This window comes from Gavia stellata, chromosome 3 (assembly GCF_030936135.1).
Source record: "Gavia stellata isolate bGavSte3 chromosome 3, bGavSte3.hap2, whole genome shotgun sequence".
Taxonomy (NCBI): domain Eukaryota; kingdom Metazoa; phylum Chordata; class Aves; order Gaviiformes; family Gaviidae; genus Gavia; species Gavia stellata.
Window position 1 is genome coordinate 67,816,247 of NC_082596.1, and position 17,693 is coordinate 67,833,939.

General features: G+C 37.8%; 1 protein-coding gene across 1 annotated transcript in view; it reads left to right on the forward strand.

Annotated features, from left to right (window-relative positions):
* Positions 1-17,693, forward strand: part of LOC132316772 (uncharacterized) — a 34,209-nt gene that overhangs the window by 3,358 nt on the left and 13,158 nt on the right. The window contains exons 3-7 of the mRNA XM_059815644.1: positions 11,009-11,059; positions 13,030-13,107; positions 16,066-16,202; positions 16,760-16,879; positions 17,404-17,434. Coding sequence (XP_059671627.1) covers positions 11,009-11,059; positions 13,030-13,107; positions 16,066-16,202; positions 16,760-16,879; positions 17,404-17,434 — 417 coding nt within the window. The remainder of the gene's footprint in view (positions 1-11,008; positions 11,060-13,029; positions 13,108-16,065; positions 16,203-16,759; positions 16,880-17,403; positions 17,435-17,693) is intronic.

Consider the following 17,693-nt stretch of genomic DNA (forward strand, 5'->3'; position numbering starts at 1 on the left):
GAATGCGTGATTTATTTGAAAAAGACCACTTCCCAAACATCTAAGGAAACTTCTTGGATATATCGTATCAAATGCATTGCTTCCATAAAACTAGGGAGATTTTTATTGGTGACCTATATATAACCAAAGAATTAAGACTTTTTTTTTTAGGTAATCTAATTCATATGTGCTACACTTCTCAGACTTCAGGGATATTGCTTTTGATAAGTTAGAGATTTTTAGGGTGTTCTTCCTGTACTGATTTTCAGTCTGGGTGTTTGAACTGACAGTGCCTAAATAATTTGCTGCTGGAGGGGAAAATGTAAGTAATACCTGTCTCTTCATGGTGGCTTAGGCAAACTACCCAGATTTTTTTATAAATTGGACAGAGGTTTTACTCTTACTTTTGCCTGGAATATCTTGTTACTTCTCAAACTAAAAGAGAATAAGCCTGTACGTAAAGCCTTGTGGAATTCCTTTGATTGTGTTGGAGGCTAATAATTTGGTGCGTTAAGCCGAGTCTACGTACTAACAAGAAAGTGAGTCCTGAGTTGTTTCATTTGTATTTTTATTTGTATATTTGCAGGCTTAATGCTCTGTAACCCACTGGATATGATGTGTGATTTGATTTCAAGGGATAGAAATAGGCTGGGTGGCATATTGCATCATAAAATAGAAGTAATTAAAAAATATTTCTAGTAAATGATTAGTCAGTGCAATGACTTTCTTCCTAGTTTGTTACTGGATTAGTTTTTTTATTTGAAGACTTTTCCATTTGCACTTTGAAATTTATGTGAATATTTTTTCCAAACATGTCTCAGAGTAGTTGCTCCAGTAAAATAAGAGACGATCAGTTATCTAATTAGATAAAATTGTTGCTGCTTGCATTCTATGGTATATGAAACCTAATCATAGAAGCTCTCAAGTCTTTGAATGCTTAATTTACAAAATATTTGGTAATATTTTAATTCTATGTGGTGTACTTCAGAGTTCATTTAGTTTCTGTTGCTGAGAGTTGATTGTTTGTTGTGCCAAGAGTTTGTGTTTCTCACTGACTTCAGTGCTCATGCACTGATGCTTTCTGTGTTCTTGAACTGGAGCTTGAGTAATAAGCAGAATACACATCGAACTTCTAGTGCTGATAGTTCATGAGGCCAAACCCCTGTAAAAAAACGGATGGACAAAAGATTGTGGCGTTGGGATGACCACAGTACAAGGCTGTGTATATCATGAGTGCCTTATGAACTTTGTGTAGTTGCATACTGCTGGATTTTGTGGTTTTACTGCTGAATAGGTAATTATGGGGGGGTGGGGTGGAAAATTACTTAGGCAAAGCAGCATTCATACATGTGCATATAGTTCTTAGCTCTTTGGAAATTGTAATTGGCTTGTATTATATACTTTGAAAAACAGTTGAATGTTACTTTTAGCCATTATGGTAAAATGGTTAGAAAAGAATGTTTATATAAGTTTACTAATGCTTTTCATTGAACCAAGTCTGTAAGAGCAGTGGGGGTTATACTGTATGAAAAGTGGGTTTGACAGCTGAGTAAAAAGCTGGGCCTGTTTGAGGGAGCAGTCGCCAGATAAAATATACCTGCTATGCAAATATCTGGAATATGATGGTATGGGATATATTTTATTCTGGTTTTGCAAATACACATTAGCTTTAGCGCTCAGTTTGCTAAAAAGGAAATCCTGAAGTGGAATGTCTTTTTTCCTTGTGTTTTGAAGAGCCCTTTGCAGATATGGCACCAGCAGCAGAGTGTTGCCTCTTTTGTGAACTATATTTGGAGCATAGATGAAGACTGTTCTGGCTCTATCAAGGATTCAAGGCTTCTTGCACTCCTTGCCTACCTGGGCATAGATGGGGTGGAAATGCCTACTGTGTTGTAAAAGGAGAGGACTCTGCATTCAGGACTCTGCAACCTCATTAGAAACAAGGAATGTTCAGATCTGTGAAGAGAGTTGTTAGTTTTTGTCTTCACCATTTCAGTGTTCTCATTTCTGCTATACCTCTTGCCCCTGGTTGTTCTGCATCAGAACCTGTGTTTGAAAATACCTGATGTACAGGCAACTGTTCTGTCCTTTCATATGGCATTAAAATCAACCATGCTGGAAAAGCATTTTAATTGGACATTTTTTGTGTTGATACTTGGAATGTTAACATAGCTAGGTTTCAGTTACAGGAAAGTTGCCTTACTGTTGTATTGTTTATGTTTGGCCTCAAGAAGTATGATTCTGTGCAGCTTATCTTCATGATCCAAAGAAGCTTAAACTGTAGAGCTTTTCTTTTGCAGAAGAAATTTATTCGTTTAGTATGAGCTTGAAGAGTTAAATAGAATTTCTGTGTATGGGCTGCTAATATCTAGCTGATACGATTTCAAGAGTGTATATATTTAGGAACAACTAAATTATGTTTACATAATACTTAACCATGCATGTGAAACTTTTGTTAGATAACCTGTGAACTTGAATTGTGTGGAAAACTAATTTATGCAGTAGCTCTTACGGATTACAGTATGCATGGGAGGTTTGAACCCTAAAAAACAGCAGTTTTTGAGTTTTGGCTTCTCAAAGTTAGACACTTTGTTAAAAGTTACCCTAACTTTTCATAGTCTTAGCTCAAAAACAGCTGTTGCAACTTGCTTGCAACACATCACCCAGGACAGAGATTAAGTTTCTTAAGTAATGCATGAGAATCTTCTTTCCTGATGTAGTTTTGGGTTTTTTGCTTCTTGCTTTTTTTTTTGAAGAAACCACAAGAAGGGGTCACAAGTAAAATGGACTCATTAGCTTCAGTTGTGGAACTCCATTTCTAATATTAACAAAAGCAGTGATCCAAGTGCAATCAAAGTCAAAGTTGATTGTCTGAAAATGGTCAGGAAGAAATTCTCTTGAAGCAGCAGCTCACAGTTCCTGATGTTTTCTACACTTGTCTAAAAAGTATTAGCAGCCGTTTGTTGTAAAACTCTGTAGAATGACAAGTAATGAAAACACTTGCGGCAGCATAACTACAAGGGAGACCGTGTCTGTATTCTAAGCTTGTAAAATCCTGCTGAGCTCATACAACACCACCCACTATCTGCGGCGATACTGGGACTTGGGTAACTTGCTTTTTTATAACTGCCATGAAAGAACAGCTATTTGGCTTCTTATTAACTATTGCGTCAGTCTTGCTTCCTACGGAATTGTCACACTGATGTGCAGCATCTCTTCTATGCCACTGAATACTGAAAATATAGCACTCAACTACATGGACTGCTCTGAGCAGACGGCTGCTTTGCTGGTAGAATGGTCATGCTTATTGTTTCATCCTTGAAAATGGCAAGTTTGTGTTTATTTGCCAAAAAATTCTGAAAATGAGTCAGGATTGTTTTAGCCATGTTCTGAAATGGAAATTTAAGTTCCTCTTTTCCTTAGATTCTCCCAAAAAGTGATCTATTCTGGATTCAGCTGATAAAAGCCACTTTCCCTGTTCTACATGATATGAATGAACTTTCAGGACATTTGGCTAGCTTTAAGGTTTAGCCAAATCCACTAAAAATGGTGGGGGAGCTGCTTTTTGTTAGTTTGTTTTTCCTTTTGGGGCAAGTTTTCTTTTTTGTTGGAACTACAACTTTTGAAAACTTAGGAGCTGTAATCATGCAGAACTCAAGGTTTTGTCTGGCATCCTTGAGATGTTGTGTTTCAAACATAATCATCTCTTAAAACTTCATAAATAAAAGGGCTTTCTTGAAATTAACCTTGTATTAACTGTAAGTACACTTTTGTCAGTACTTCCAGCTTTTGCAGAAAATCATAAAGGCTCTAATTTTTCCTATTTGATAATGGAAACTTTGGCCTGTAATGTAATTCATCTGCAAAGGCTTCTCAGGAAGTACAGGATTTTACCTCCAAATGGTGCAGCACATTAATTTCTTTTTCTTATTTTATTTTGGGATGACTTGCATCTTCATAATTAAAGAAAGAGAAAGCCCTGAGACCCAAGACTGTCTGTTGTAAGTATAACACTTTTTTTCTTTCCAGCCTCCTAGGATAGATATTGCTTGGGGATTTTAATGTTTGTTGCTTTTGTAGTAGTTCAGGTATTTGCATTTGCCAGATTTAAGTGTCTGTAACTGTGTTTCTCTTTACATGCTGAACATTCTTCTGAGATTTTTATCTAATGAACTGCTGAGCAAAGAAATATTTTAGAGCATGAAATCTTAATTATGCCTTTCCACATCTAAATATTTGTATATCTATCTAGTAGAGGGATGGATAGTCACTATTTTAGTTTCTTACCTTCCCAGGCTAAACCGTCTCCCACTTGTCTGTCAGCTTTATGCACTCACTGCTAAGCTTCAGGCAGTATGCTGAGAAGCTAAATCAGCAGGCTAATAGAGTACTGTTGCAGATGCAGCTCTACCAGTGCTGGAATTGCCTAGCTGCATCACAAGAATATTCTGCCTCTCTTCATTATAGTGGATGGACTTAGAGTAGCAAAGACCTATTCAAGGTAAATTCAGTTGTTGGGGTATCTTTTCCCCCAGAAACTGAGAATGTGAATCCAGACTGTCATATGTCAATGAAAAAAGAGTTGTGAAAGGTTGAAAACGTGGAATATAACTAGGTCGTGGTGGAAATGGAAATCTTGTAAAGGCATTGATGATGACGTACAGGAAGCAGAGAACACTGGCAAATGTGGGAATATTGATTAAAAACCAGTGAAAAGATTGTATAACCATTTTGGTGTTTAGTCAGTCGTCAGAAGAAGTAAGCCTTTCACTACTACTTTATGTTCTTAGCCTGTTTTCCTAAGAAACAAGGCTTACATTCTGGCTTTGTCATCTGTTCCCCAGTATCTTTTGAACCTCTCAGCCTTTTTGAACCAAGTCTATCAAGGGTTTCTGAGAATACACATCTGCACAGAGGACAGTGATGGTGTCAGTCTTCTACTGAGGGAAGTGCTGCACGCTGAGGTGACCACGTACTGGACCCTGAAGAATCAACACAAGGGAAAGATCTAGAAAAGCACTGGTCAGAGTCCATTTTCTAAGAGACTGGGCTTCATTAGCTGCTCTCGTGGTTTGATGTTGACAAGGGTATCATTCAAGTGTGTGTGAACCATTACGAGACATTTTGCCTCAGCAGACATGAGTACTGCGTGCAGATCTTCTCTTTAGAAATACTGGTAATGAAGCTCCTTGACAGAATTTCTGCAAAAGTTCTGAAAACATATAGGTCTCCTCAAAATCCAGTGGATTTGAGCAGTCCAAGATGGTATTTATACCTCAGCAGCAGTAACAGATCTGTTTGGCTACAGGCTCGTGTTTTTAGTGGAGAACAATTTCTAGAGATTTCTTTGTGCATCTTGTCAGAAATGGTCATTAAAAGTAATACTCATTAACTTAAGAGGTTCTTGCTTCAAGGCCATAAAATCTTGTTTTGGAGGAGCAATGTAAAGGATGCATGGGACAGAAAGTGAGACTTGAAGAAGAGGACAGAAGGTGTAGCAACAAGACTGTAAAAAGAGTGGTGGAATACAGGACCCTGTTGCAAAGACCTACGCCTTTAGAACACAGTACTGCTTAATGTACTACAAGCTCAGTGTTCCATGGAGAATTCAGGTTAAGAATGTACATTATAAACACTGCATCTCTGGGAATGTCATAGGTTAGAATCTTTCAACTGTGATGTATCTTACAGAATGAGAAGAGATGTTAAAATGTCTGATTATTAAAGTGAAGAATCTAGACATGAAACTTTGGTAAACAAGTTAGCTCTAACTTCTGGAGGAGTCCCAGCATCACAGGGTACCACATGTTAGAAGCATTGCAAGATGTGCTTTAATCCAGAAAGTTCTGTGCCTCAGTAATAATTTTGAAGCAATCAACATCTTTTACTTCTAATATGAAATGATTGTTCATACTATTGATATGTCCTTTATTCTACTAATTCTGCTTCACTGAAGATCCAGCCATGGGAGGACAATTTGCAAGCTACTGTTAGGGTTTATTTGTCCAAAAGAGGCTGAAATTTGGCCTGATGAAGTTTATTTGTATGTGTTAGTTGTGTGGGTTTTTTTACAGGTAGAAAAGCTTTCCACCTGAGTAACTTTTCAAAGATGGCAATTCAGATTTAATTTTGGGGACTGCAATGCAGAATTATATATTCAATATATATGCAGGACTTCTTGAAATTCTCCCATGGACATATTACCAATTATATGGATAACTCTCCATCAAGAGCCAGCGGATCCAGGAGATTCATTGTACTCTGTCCCTGAGATACAAGCATAAATTCTGAATTTGCTTGGCCTTTGTTTTTCATTTTAAATAGTTGATGATCTTTTCTACAGTTTACAGACATATATAGTAAGCATGAACAAAAACTATACTGCATTTGTGGGGTTAAGTAGCGAAGTCTTGTGAATGAGCATGGAAAGTATGGATATTCTTAAATCAGGTGCACTATGTAAAGTATGAGTCTGGTATTATTTAGGATATAAATTATTGAGATGCTCCTGTTATTGCTGCTGGATCTGCAATCTTGTTCTAATGTTCATGTTATCAGATACTCCAGTGCAAGTGAAATGTGGCAGCATGTCCAAAGAGCCAGGAACAAAAATGTATCGATGTTGTCAAGGTGAAGGATGAGGTTTTTTGGAAATCACTTGGGGCGAAAAAAACCTGACAAGTATCTGAAATGTACACTGTCTAAAGAAGAACGGGTACTTCAGAAGATTTTTAAAAGGTTTTACACCAACATCTGCAATTTCTTCCTTGCTGCAGAATTAAAAAAAATTCTGTTGTCAGTAGGGAAAACACCACCAATGTTGCTATCATTTGTAAACCAAAATTCAAAAAGACAAATTATTTGGATTCTGAGTGTTTTCAAATGGGACAAGCCATGTACAGTATCGTCTCTGAACTTATCAAAAGTAACTGTTCATAATCCAGAAGTGATGAGCATAACCTGACTGTTTAACTGTACAATCTTGTTGACTTTGAAGTCGGTTGAGTCAGGAAGTGCATCTGTTTCCACATGATTGTGTTTGGAGGAGTACCACTTTCTGTAAGTTATTTCTTGTGGTAATGACAGAATTGCATACATGGGGTGGTTTTTTGCCTGCTTTCCAGCAGCTCAGAAGAGAACAGCTTAATGGAAGATGTGGGAAGAGAAGATGCTGACATTCTAGGACTTTACTAAGAGTTAAATCAAAGCTCAGTTAAGTATATAAATTTCAGTCATGTGATTTCTTTGTACAATGATATAATTGGACAGATGGAAGACTTCTTTCAGCTCTAGTTGAGGCAGTTGCACATACGTGTTCAGGGATAAAGAGGGGAGGAGACTGAACATTGCTTTCTTTCCTGGGACCTTTTGGCCAAAGCAGACAAAGTTTGGAAAACTTTGCTTTGAGCAAAAGGCATTAAATGGCGGAGGAATGCCAGTATACATATTGGGCAAATGTTCCCTGGGCAATAGCAAAACCCAGTGGTTTACTAGTAAAACAAGACAGCTCAGGTAGGAGGCATAGTATAGAGTATAAGCCCTATTAAAGCCATTTCTGGGCTGCCCAGCTTTATTGGTGAAATTAATTTGGCACAAAGATGAGTGAATTAATGGAATTTTTTTTGCACAGCCTGTGGAATTTTTCTTCTATTACAGGAAGATGCAGAGTTAGCTTGCAGTACTTCTCTTAAAACAATACAAATGAAAAGTATTGAAAAGTGTAAAAGGAATGTTGTAGGTGTTTAGTTGCTGGATCTAGCAACCTGCGTCTACATTCTTCAACTTAAAACCTTTAAGTAGCACCATAAGTAAAGAAAGCTTCATTATGGTCATGCTGTAAAGCAGGGAGTCAGAGGAGGAATCAGTTCTGAAGATAAGCTGCGTTTATTTAACAGCACTGACTAAAAGTTCCTCCAGTGAAAGCACAAACGTTGTGTATTCTGCCTTGGGTTCACCAATGACACCCTTACCAGTATCCTGATGAGCATTCCAGCTTTATGATACAAGAAACTTACTTATTTTAACATGTCCCTCTATGGTCAGTGTCTGTCAGCATTGATTAGTACGCATAAAGTTTTGGGGTGTAAAACTACTGCTGCATTTTCAAAGAAAGGAAACCTGGAAGTTCTTTTCTGAGTTAGACTAGAAGAGAAAATGTTTCAGAAACCATAATAGAAGTACTAAGATTGAACACTACTCAGCTCTCTTACAGCCTTTCTTGGAGTTCCCCTATACAATGGAATATAGAGCCTTTGGGCACTTCACCTCTTGTATTGAAAAGTGAATCTGCAATGCTGAGTCTAGTACCTGTTTGCTGCTGAGTAACTGAATTGATAATGTCTGAAACTGTCCTTAATTTTGAAATACAGCTGTTTCACTTCCGGCAGTCATTAGGAATGTGTGTGCATTACAAATACATGTATAGATGTAAAAGGTGGAGAACAAAGAAACATGTTCAGCACTGTGTCATTGAGGAAAGGGGGTTTTTGTTTATATAAATAACTGGTATCTGGAAAATATCCCTTACTAAATAAAATCATTAGTTAGAAGGGATTTCCTGAGACTGATTAGGTGATTTCATCACTTCCTGATTGAAGCAGGACTACTGCCAGTGCTGGATCATCACTTGCTTACTGAAACCTTGAACACCTCCAAGAGCAGAGAGTCTGCTACCTGTATTTAATCAGTCCATAGTTGCTCCCCTGTCTTAAAGAGGAATTTTATCCTAACATCTAATATGTGCCTCCTAAGCAATGATTTCTGGCTGTTCCTTGTTATGCTGTTGTCGCATCCCCAAAGGGTTTGACTCATCTTTGTAGCTGCTGTTCAGGTAGCTGCTGTTCAGGTATCCATACTATTAGATCTCCTCTTAGCTTCCACTTTACCAGACTAAACAAGTCCAGCTCCCAGACCTGTTCTCATAAGTTATTTGCCCTGGGTTGTTTGTCTTGGTAGCCCTTCTGCTGCCCCTCTTTGGTTTCTCTGCATCCCACTTGAACCGGAGCAGGATGGAACTAGACAGCCTCACAAGTCCCGAAGAATGGAGTATGATATTCTGAAGTATGCTGCCTGTGTAGTACCTCAGTATGTGGTTTGCTTAGCTTATGGGAGGCATGCTTTGGGCCGATATTCAGCTTAGCATTTATCATAACTCTGAGGTTCTTTTTGACAGTGCAGCTGCTCAGTCAGCTAGATCCCACCCTGTGCTCATGAATGGAATTATTTCAGTTGCAGAACTCTACACTTCTTATTAGGTTTCTTAAGGTTTCTTAAATCCTTAATGTTCCCAAGGTCCTGCTCAACTGAAGCTATGACATCGGTTGTATCCCCTAAATTAGTATTGTCTGTGAATTTGCTGAGGGTGTTTTATGCATCCTTAGCCAGGTTATTAATAATTACGTTAATTGTTGTGGGCCCTGGAATCAGTCTTTGGGGTACTCTTCTGCTTACTGAACACCAAGAGGCTGGGCTGTTGATCGTTGCCCTTTGAGCCTGGCAGTCCAGCTGATTTTCAGCTTGATGGCCAGTCTGACCATCTGTAGCATTACAAAGCCATGTGGCTAGTAAATGTGAATTAAATGTTAGCCTGGAAACCTGCTGTCACTGAATGGAATGTCTTCAGGATCATGGTTGCTTTTGTTAAACTTTTGAAGGCAGTAATGATAATATTTGCTAAATGCCTTGGTTTTTAAAAAAAAACAACACAAAACCCAAACAAAAAAAATCTCAAAACCCCAAACTGCTATCTTTGGTGACAGTAGCATCTACAACTTGATTTTTAACTTGACCATATTTGTAAATTTCAACCATGTTAAGGTAGACTGCACTGTGAACTGCCTCTGGTGCAATTCTCTGCAAATACGATTTGTTCATAGAAGTAAACAGAAAATAAAGCACTAAAAATCTTATTTCACAGGTGCCTATTCGTGTCATTTAGCATTTGGCCATGTTGTCAGTCTGCAGATGCTGGACCAGGAATCAAACTTGGGCTTCAGGCACTAACTGAAAAACTCTGGAATTAAGTAATTTTTGTATTTGCACAGTACCTGGAGATCTTCTTTTGTTCATGCTACCAGAGACTTTGAAAAAGATGGATAATTTCTTAGAATAAATCAAGGGAGATATGCTTTCTCATACCCCTCCCTTATGTTAATATTGCAGAGTTATTTGCAAAATGTTTACAACTCTGATTTGAGTTACAGCTTTGATATGTATCTCTTAACTACCTATGTTATGCAGGAGGAGGAGAAAACCACTGATGTCTACAACATGTTGTATTTGCCATGACTATGGAAAACTTCTTCACTTCAAAAATAGGAATATATAGTTTAAGTTAAACTTTCAGTTTTTCCTGTATATGAGTACTGGTGTGTCATCTTGTTTTAATCTTGAATGCTGCAACTTACAAAATATCATTGAAGTGCACTCGTTGTGTGCCTATGTCTGGATTTGAGGGAAGACGTGGGCAAGGGTAAGAAGTTCCAAAGGAAGGGAGTGGAAGTACCTTTACAAAAGCACGTCTAAAAAGTCACTCTGAAGCTCTGAGTGATTAAAAATATATGCAGAAGCCTATGTAAAAGAACATAATAGTCTGTATGTGGTTTAATGACTTTATGAATTGTTTCTGGGACTGCGTTTAGGCTCTAAATGTTTAGACCACAAGTTTTTTGTCAGGTACCTGTAACACAGATTGGCTGTCATGCACAATACTGAATAGTTAAAATAATTAAAGTAACTAAGCAGTATGAAAAGTATTAAAATAAAAATTGAATACTCTATGCTTCTGTGATACTCATGTGATATATTGTGTTGGTTGGGAAGGGGAGTGAAAATGAAGACTTCTTCTTACTCTGAGCAGTAAAGTTACAAAAGGAAGGTGTACCAAGATGGAATACTGCTATTACTGAGTCTATATTAAGCTGCAAAATGAAGATAACTGTTCAGTTATCTAACTCTTTTGGATGATCTACTAGGTACTTAATAAAAGCAAGTGAGAAGAAGTAGTCTGACTGTAAAACTATTATCCTAGGTCCTCCAGCTCCAGTCCGAACGCTGAGGAAGTATGAAACACAGAGACCAGGTAGCTGCATATAAATGAGCTAATGTCCTTTTCAGATGCAGTTTCGGAATCGGTGGTTTTGTTTTAGTGATGACCAAAGCAGGTGGTTAATTATGGTTTAGGAAGAAGCAATGCCAGTTACCAAACATTTGAACCATTGCTTTTCTTTTGTGCACTGGTTAATTTATGTAAGAAAAGATCCTAGGAGAATATAGTTATGAGTATTTTCACAGAAGGACTTTCAAACTTGAGACATTGTAGTTTCTTTCTCCCTGATAACATCTGCTATCAATGAATCTAGCTCATGTCTTTTTAGCTGAAGTTTTCAACAGAAAATTTTGCAGCACGCATGTGAGTACACATATGATACAGTGAAAGTTTGACAAAACAAAAGTATATAAACCAAGAACAGTAGGGGTTGTTTATTATCAAGATGATACTAAGACAAGAGTATTCACTTGTATGTTAGGAAGCAAGAAGAAAATAGCCATTACCTTGTAGAGACCTTTAACTTTTTTCTGTGTGGATCTTTCCATATTAAGCCCAAAAAAACACATGCCTATTGCTGTCAGCTTGGGAACAGCCAGCTCACACTGAGAGCTGCTTCACACAGGCGCACAAATACGTGAGAACTGCATAATACGTTTAAATGTCGGCAAAAATCTGTTTATGGAGACTCATTACATGGCACTGACTTGTTACATGGCACCTCTGTCACACTATGCTACTGCTGCATGCCACCTCAGACAAAAACCAAAACAACAGAGGAAGTTTTTTAACAAGACTGTGAAGTTTTCGTGGGAATGGGCCATACTGTTCCTGTGGCAGGAGGTGTCCCATCAGGTATTTTCTACCATAATTAAATTACAAGAGGTTTTCCATATAAATTAATGCTGGAAGTTTGTGAACTATTTTTTTGTATGCGGCCCTGGAATTTGACTTGATGGCAGCACTAGCATATTCCTAATAGAATGAATATTTAAGAACAAGCATGGAGTTCTCTATCTTTCTGAAGTTTTGTTTGGTATTTTTTTATTTAAACCATAACCTGGCATTCTAGGGGGAAAGCAGACAGTAACATACTGTTCAGTGCTTGTGGTATTTCTACTTGTTTGCTCCAATTTGAAGAAACTAGCAGTGTTTATGAGTTACAAAATTCATCAGTCAGTTAAAATACAGCTGTACATAATTAGCAAGATGCATTCTATTTCTGCACATTTTTTTCTCCGATTAGAAATATGTATTTTAATATTCCAGCACACTTTTAAAATGGCCAACACGTGAATACACTTAATGCTTCTTTGAGATTGTTTTGCAGATACTTTCAGCTGAACTCTGCTGATGCTCTGTGTTGACCAGGAATACTTTAAAAGTAGGCAGTGCAAAAACCAAACGATTAAAACTCAGTGACGAGCAAGATACAGCCCTGATTGAAACACTGCTAGTTCATGCTCAGGAACATACTAACTGTGGTTGTGCAGCTTCTGGTCTGCCCAGAGTACAAGAGGCGTTTGCTATATTAGTGAAGATTACATGTTCTTTATTAGAATTAAGGCAATATGATTCTTGAACTTCAGACTGCAAACGAACAGTCTCTGTATGCTACATGACTATTAGGGTTTTAGGGGAAGAAGGAGGTTGGTGGCTTGGCTTTTTTTGGTTTTTTTTTCTTTAAATAAGAACTGACATGGTCAGGGCGTGCTGTAAATGTGAACTGGTTATCTTTCCTCAGTAAATTGGATTGTGTTAGAAGGTCTATTTTACTTAGTTCTATTCTTGAAGACATGAATTCCTTGCATGTAAAATTGTTACGGAAAACAGAGAGTGTTGGTGTCTTTTTGTGAGCAATTGAGATTTGCCCATTTTCCTTATGCATTTCAGAGTGAAAATTAATTTTTTCCCTCTTAAGTCTCCATTAGAAACTCATTTAAGATCATAGAAATTATGTTCAAACTGTCTAATGTGTAATATATCTTTATTTCTGACTGTAGTGAAGAGAGGACTCATAAAGGACATAACCTGTCTGAAGGATTTTATGAATGATCCCAAAAGAGAAGAACCTCTAGTTGGTACGTTTTTTGTTTTCTAAATGGTATGTCTTTGAATTTGTGACTAAATGGCTTTTGTTTTGAAATAAAAGGTGGAATTTTAGATATTGTTTAATTTTCTGTAAATGTATTGAATAATTTATAGGATATATCTTATAGCTTTTAAAGTTTAGCTTATTACACTAAGTACTATAAATGCCACCTCTTTTATACACCTTGTTAGACAACTTGTTCCTGAAGGAGCCATCTTAAAGAAGCTTTTCACAGATCACAGAATGGTTGAGGTGGGAAGGGACCTCTGGAGGTCATCTGGTCTTAAGCCCCTGCTCAAGCAGGGTCACCCAGAGCAGCTTGCCCAGGACATGTCCAGATGGCTTTTGAATATCTCAAAGGCGGGAGACTCCATGACCTCTCAGGGAAACCTGTGCCAGTGCTCAGTCACCCTCACAGTCAAAGGTGTTTGCTGATGTTCACACAGCATCTCCTGTGTTTCCATTTGTGCCTGTTGCCTCTTGTCCTGGCACTGGGTATGACTGACAAGAGCCTGGCTCCCTCTTCTTTGCACCCTCCCCCTTCAGGTATTTATACATGCTGATGAGATCCCCTCTTAGTCTTCTCTTCTCCAGGCTAAACAGTCCCAGCTCTCTCAGCCTCTCCTTATAGGAGAGATGCTCCCGTGCCTTCATCATCTTCATGTCCCTTCATATGTCCATGTCTCTTGCACTGGGAAGTCCAGAACTGGACATAGCACTCCAGGCATCACCCTACTGGTGCTGAGTGGAGAGGGTGGATCATCTTCAGTCTGCTGACAACACTCCTCCTTGTGCAACCCAGGATACCATTATCCTCCTTTGCTTCAAGGGCCCATTGCTGGCTCATCTTCAACATGGTGTCCACCCAGGTCCTTTCCAGCCAATCTGCTTTCCAGCTGTCAGCCCCCAGCATGTACTGGTACCTGGGCTTGTTCCTCCCCAGGTGCAGGAATTTGCACGTCCTCTTTTTAAATTGCATAGGGTTGCTTTCAGCCCAACTGTCCAGCCTCTCAAGGTCCCTCTGGATGGCAGCACAACCCTCTGGTATATCGACCTTCCCTCCCATTTGTGTGTCATCAGCAAACTTGCTAAGGGTATGCTCTGCCCCATCATCCAGATCATTAATGAAGATGTTAAACGGGACCAGACCCAGTATTGACTCCTGGGGTACACAGCTAGCTACTGGCCTCCAACTAGACTTCATGCCACTGGTGGCTTGTCATCTGGTGAGTCTTTGTGGTTTTCCAGTTGGTGGGATATGCAGGTGTTCCTGTCTAGTGAAATATTTTTCCTCACTCACTGTCTTTGGGAATACTAAAAATAATGAGATTAATTGTAAGGTTTTCTTTCTTTCTAATTGCTAGATTAGGCAACCTTAGGAGAGGATAAGCAATGCTGCTTGTCAGTGGCCTTAGTGTTCCTAGAATGTGCTGGTGGCCTAGAGAAATATGTTCCCTGGCAAAGAGCTAAGTAGCAAATTTCCTAGTGTTAGAAGAGAATTTCTTTGTTTAGTGAATTGTCTTGCTGTTACTCTACATACAGTATTAATATTAAAAAGCTTAGCAATTTATTCTTATAAGCATTTTTATAGAAAAAGGTGGATAGCAAAGTGTTACTTTCTTGTATACTCAGCTCATTTGGTGATAGTTTATTTTCAGAGTTAAGATTTAGCAGTATAATACTGTAGTGGGTCTGAGATGGAGTTGAATTTCTTCATAGTAGCCTGTATGTTTTGGATTTGTGACTAAAACACTGTTGATAACACACCAGTGTTTTGACTGTTGCTGAGCAGTGCACAGCATCAAGACTGTCTTTGTTTCCACCCTGGGTCCCCACCCCGTGAGTAGGCTGAGGCTGGGCGAGAGACTGGGAGGGGACACATCCAAGACAGTTGACCAAAACTGGCCAAAAGGATATTTCTGTACCACATAATGTCATGCTCAGCAATCACAACTGAGGTAAAGGAAGAAAAAGCTTGGGGGGGCAGGCTTCCAAGGTGGCTGTTCAGAGACTGGCTCAGTATTGGTCTGCTTGTGGGGAGATGAGTGACTGGTTTTCACACGTTCACATGTCTTTTTTGCTTTTTTTCCCCTCTTTCCTTCATCTATTAAACTGTCTTTATCTCGACCCATGAGTTTTATCACTTTTGCTCTTCTGTTTTCTCCCCATGCTGCTGAGGGGTGTGTATGTGACAGCACAGTATTGGAAATTATGATAATAGGGAACAGCTGCAGGTTTTTCCTATTTGTTTTGAGCTGCTTATAAACTTACTACATTTAAGCTGTTCAGGGTAAAACTTCATGCTAGGTATAAGCCTCAAACTTAGAGATTTCTGAATACTTCTAAGGCATAGTCTTTCAGTCATTTCTGGGAAAATTGAAGAAAAATCCCATTTTTGTTCCTGTAACTCTTAAAAGTTTATGGAAGTTTTTTATATTATGAAGGACTCAGTTTTGTGAAGTGATTATTGTTTTTCCTACATGTGCTTTGTGCTACTCGGACACTGTCCAAATTATGTTTGACTAAGTAGTTTAAATGCAGTTTTTTAATCTGGACTTTTGCGTGGCATTTCCTATTCTCTTTTTTATATGCACTTCTCCATGAATTCTCTTACATGACTATTGAATGGAAGGCTCTTTCTTAGTTTCTTAAAAATACCTCAGGCAGGAAAAAAGGTACATGAAATATTGTATTTTGGTGGGCTTGCAAATCTGCCGTAGACAGTGTTTTTCCTTTCAGAATAAAGCATTATAAAAAGATAAATTTAACTGATGTGGGTAATAAGTCCGAAGAAGTGTTGAAGTGATCCTGAAGAAGTGTTGAAATTCTGAAAATGGAATACTTTTATTTATTCATTTTGGCTTTTAATGAGCAACACTGAAGAGAATACATTTGTTTATAGTAGTCTATACTAAAGTACAGATTTTTGTAACTCTTGCTCTTACAGGTTTAGAACATGTGATTGAAATCAGATTTGAAGGAAGAAAAGAGCCACATTATGAGTGCAAGCTGTGTGGGTTTAATACAGAGATGGCACCTATGATAGAACATCTTAGTGGTTATAAACACAGAAGAGCATACATCGTGAGTAATTTTGATGCATTCTGATCACAATTTCTTTATGATACTCCCCTTTTATTTTTTTTACAAATACTTGCATCAAGTTTGATGTTTAAATCCCCATATGATAAATGGCTAATACTTGTATGGTTGACTCTTCATGGGTTAGATCAACATGAATACCTATGGAGCTGTGAGCTGTTGAGGAAGTGTGATCCAAAGGTGTGTGTCTGTATCTGCTTGATGTCTGTTCCTAAGTGTTTTGATTGCCTCCAGGTTCCTAGAATGTTGTGATTCTTTCTTATTCCTCAGCATGCCCATAGCGTTGTTGGATATGGTACAAAGCATGTTACCTCTTGCTAGCAAGCTTTGCATAGTATCCATTTTATCTTTTGAAGACTACTTAAGCAACTTTAATGTTATAATTGAGTTAGTTGTGTTACAGAAAAGAAACTAGCTCATAATGTTCAAAACGATGTTTACCAGTCTATTGGAAGCTTGGCCAAAAGCTGAAATGTGCCAATTCTTTAATATTGTGATGAATTTTGATATTGACCATTTCAAGCTGTTTTTGTCAACAGTCTAAAGAATTTCCAGATAAAATGAAGAGAAAGACAACAGATGTAAAAGAATGCAAAGTCTCATTTCTCAGACGGATAGCAGGAGAGCTAGAGAAGACTGAAGGATTAAAAATGTATAAGGTAATTGGAAGTAAATGTAAAGTATCCAGTAATGTGTCTTTTATCAGTGCATTTATGTTTGACCTAGTAAATTTTGAAAGTACTGCTGACAAAGCTTGTTAAATTACTGTGTGTTTCTAGGAAGTGTAGTATTAAATTGAATTAAGGCTTAACTTAAAGTTGCCCTAAAAAATCTGGGGAAAAGAACAGTAGTCTTGAAACTCATCTGAAAAAACAAAATTGTTTATTTTTAAGAAGTTAGGTTTTTTAGATAGAAAATCTCCGGTCTGAATTCAGTGGTTTAGAAATTTTATTGCTTTACTTCAATGATTTTTAATCTTTGCAACTTAAATTTTCTCAAATGTAAGCAAATTTTCTCTCAAATTTCATTTATATTTGCAAGATTATATAGCTATAAAATTATGGGCTACACTATGCTGGAATAAATAAAAGTGCTTGTTCTGTTTCTAAAGGCAGTTGCAGTAGAGACTGTTGTTATGAAATTTTAATCAGTAAATCTAATATGAAACTATTTCTGTTCCTAGATTGAAGGTTACATAAGACCAAGTACCTCACGTAAGTCTATGAATTACTTGAATATAATAGAATTGACATAATTGATATTTGGCCTAATTTGAATTAGTAGTTTGTGTTCAAAGGGTTTGACTGATTTAAAACGTTCAACTTGTAATAGCAGAAAATGTTTTCAGAGATTTTAACTTGTAATAGCAGAAAATGTTTTCAGAGATTTTCCAGTTTTTGTGAATTTGAAATAAGGGAACAAGGGAATTGCCAGACTTGCAGTATTTCTTAGATGTTTTTTAACCGCTTGGTT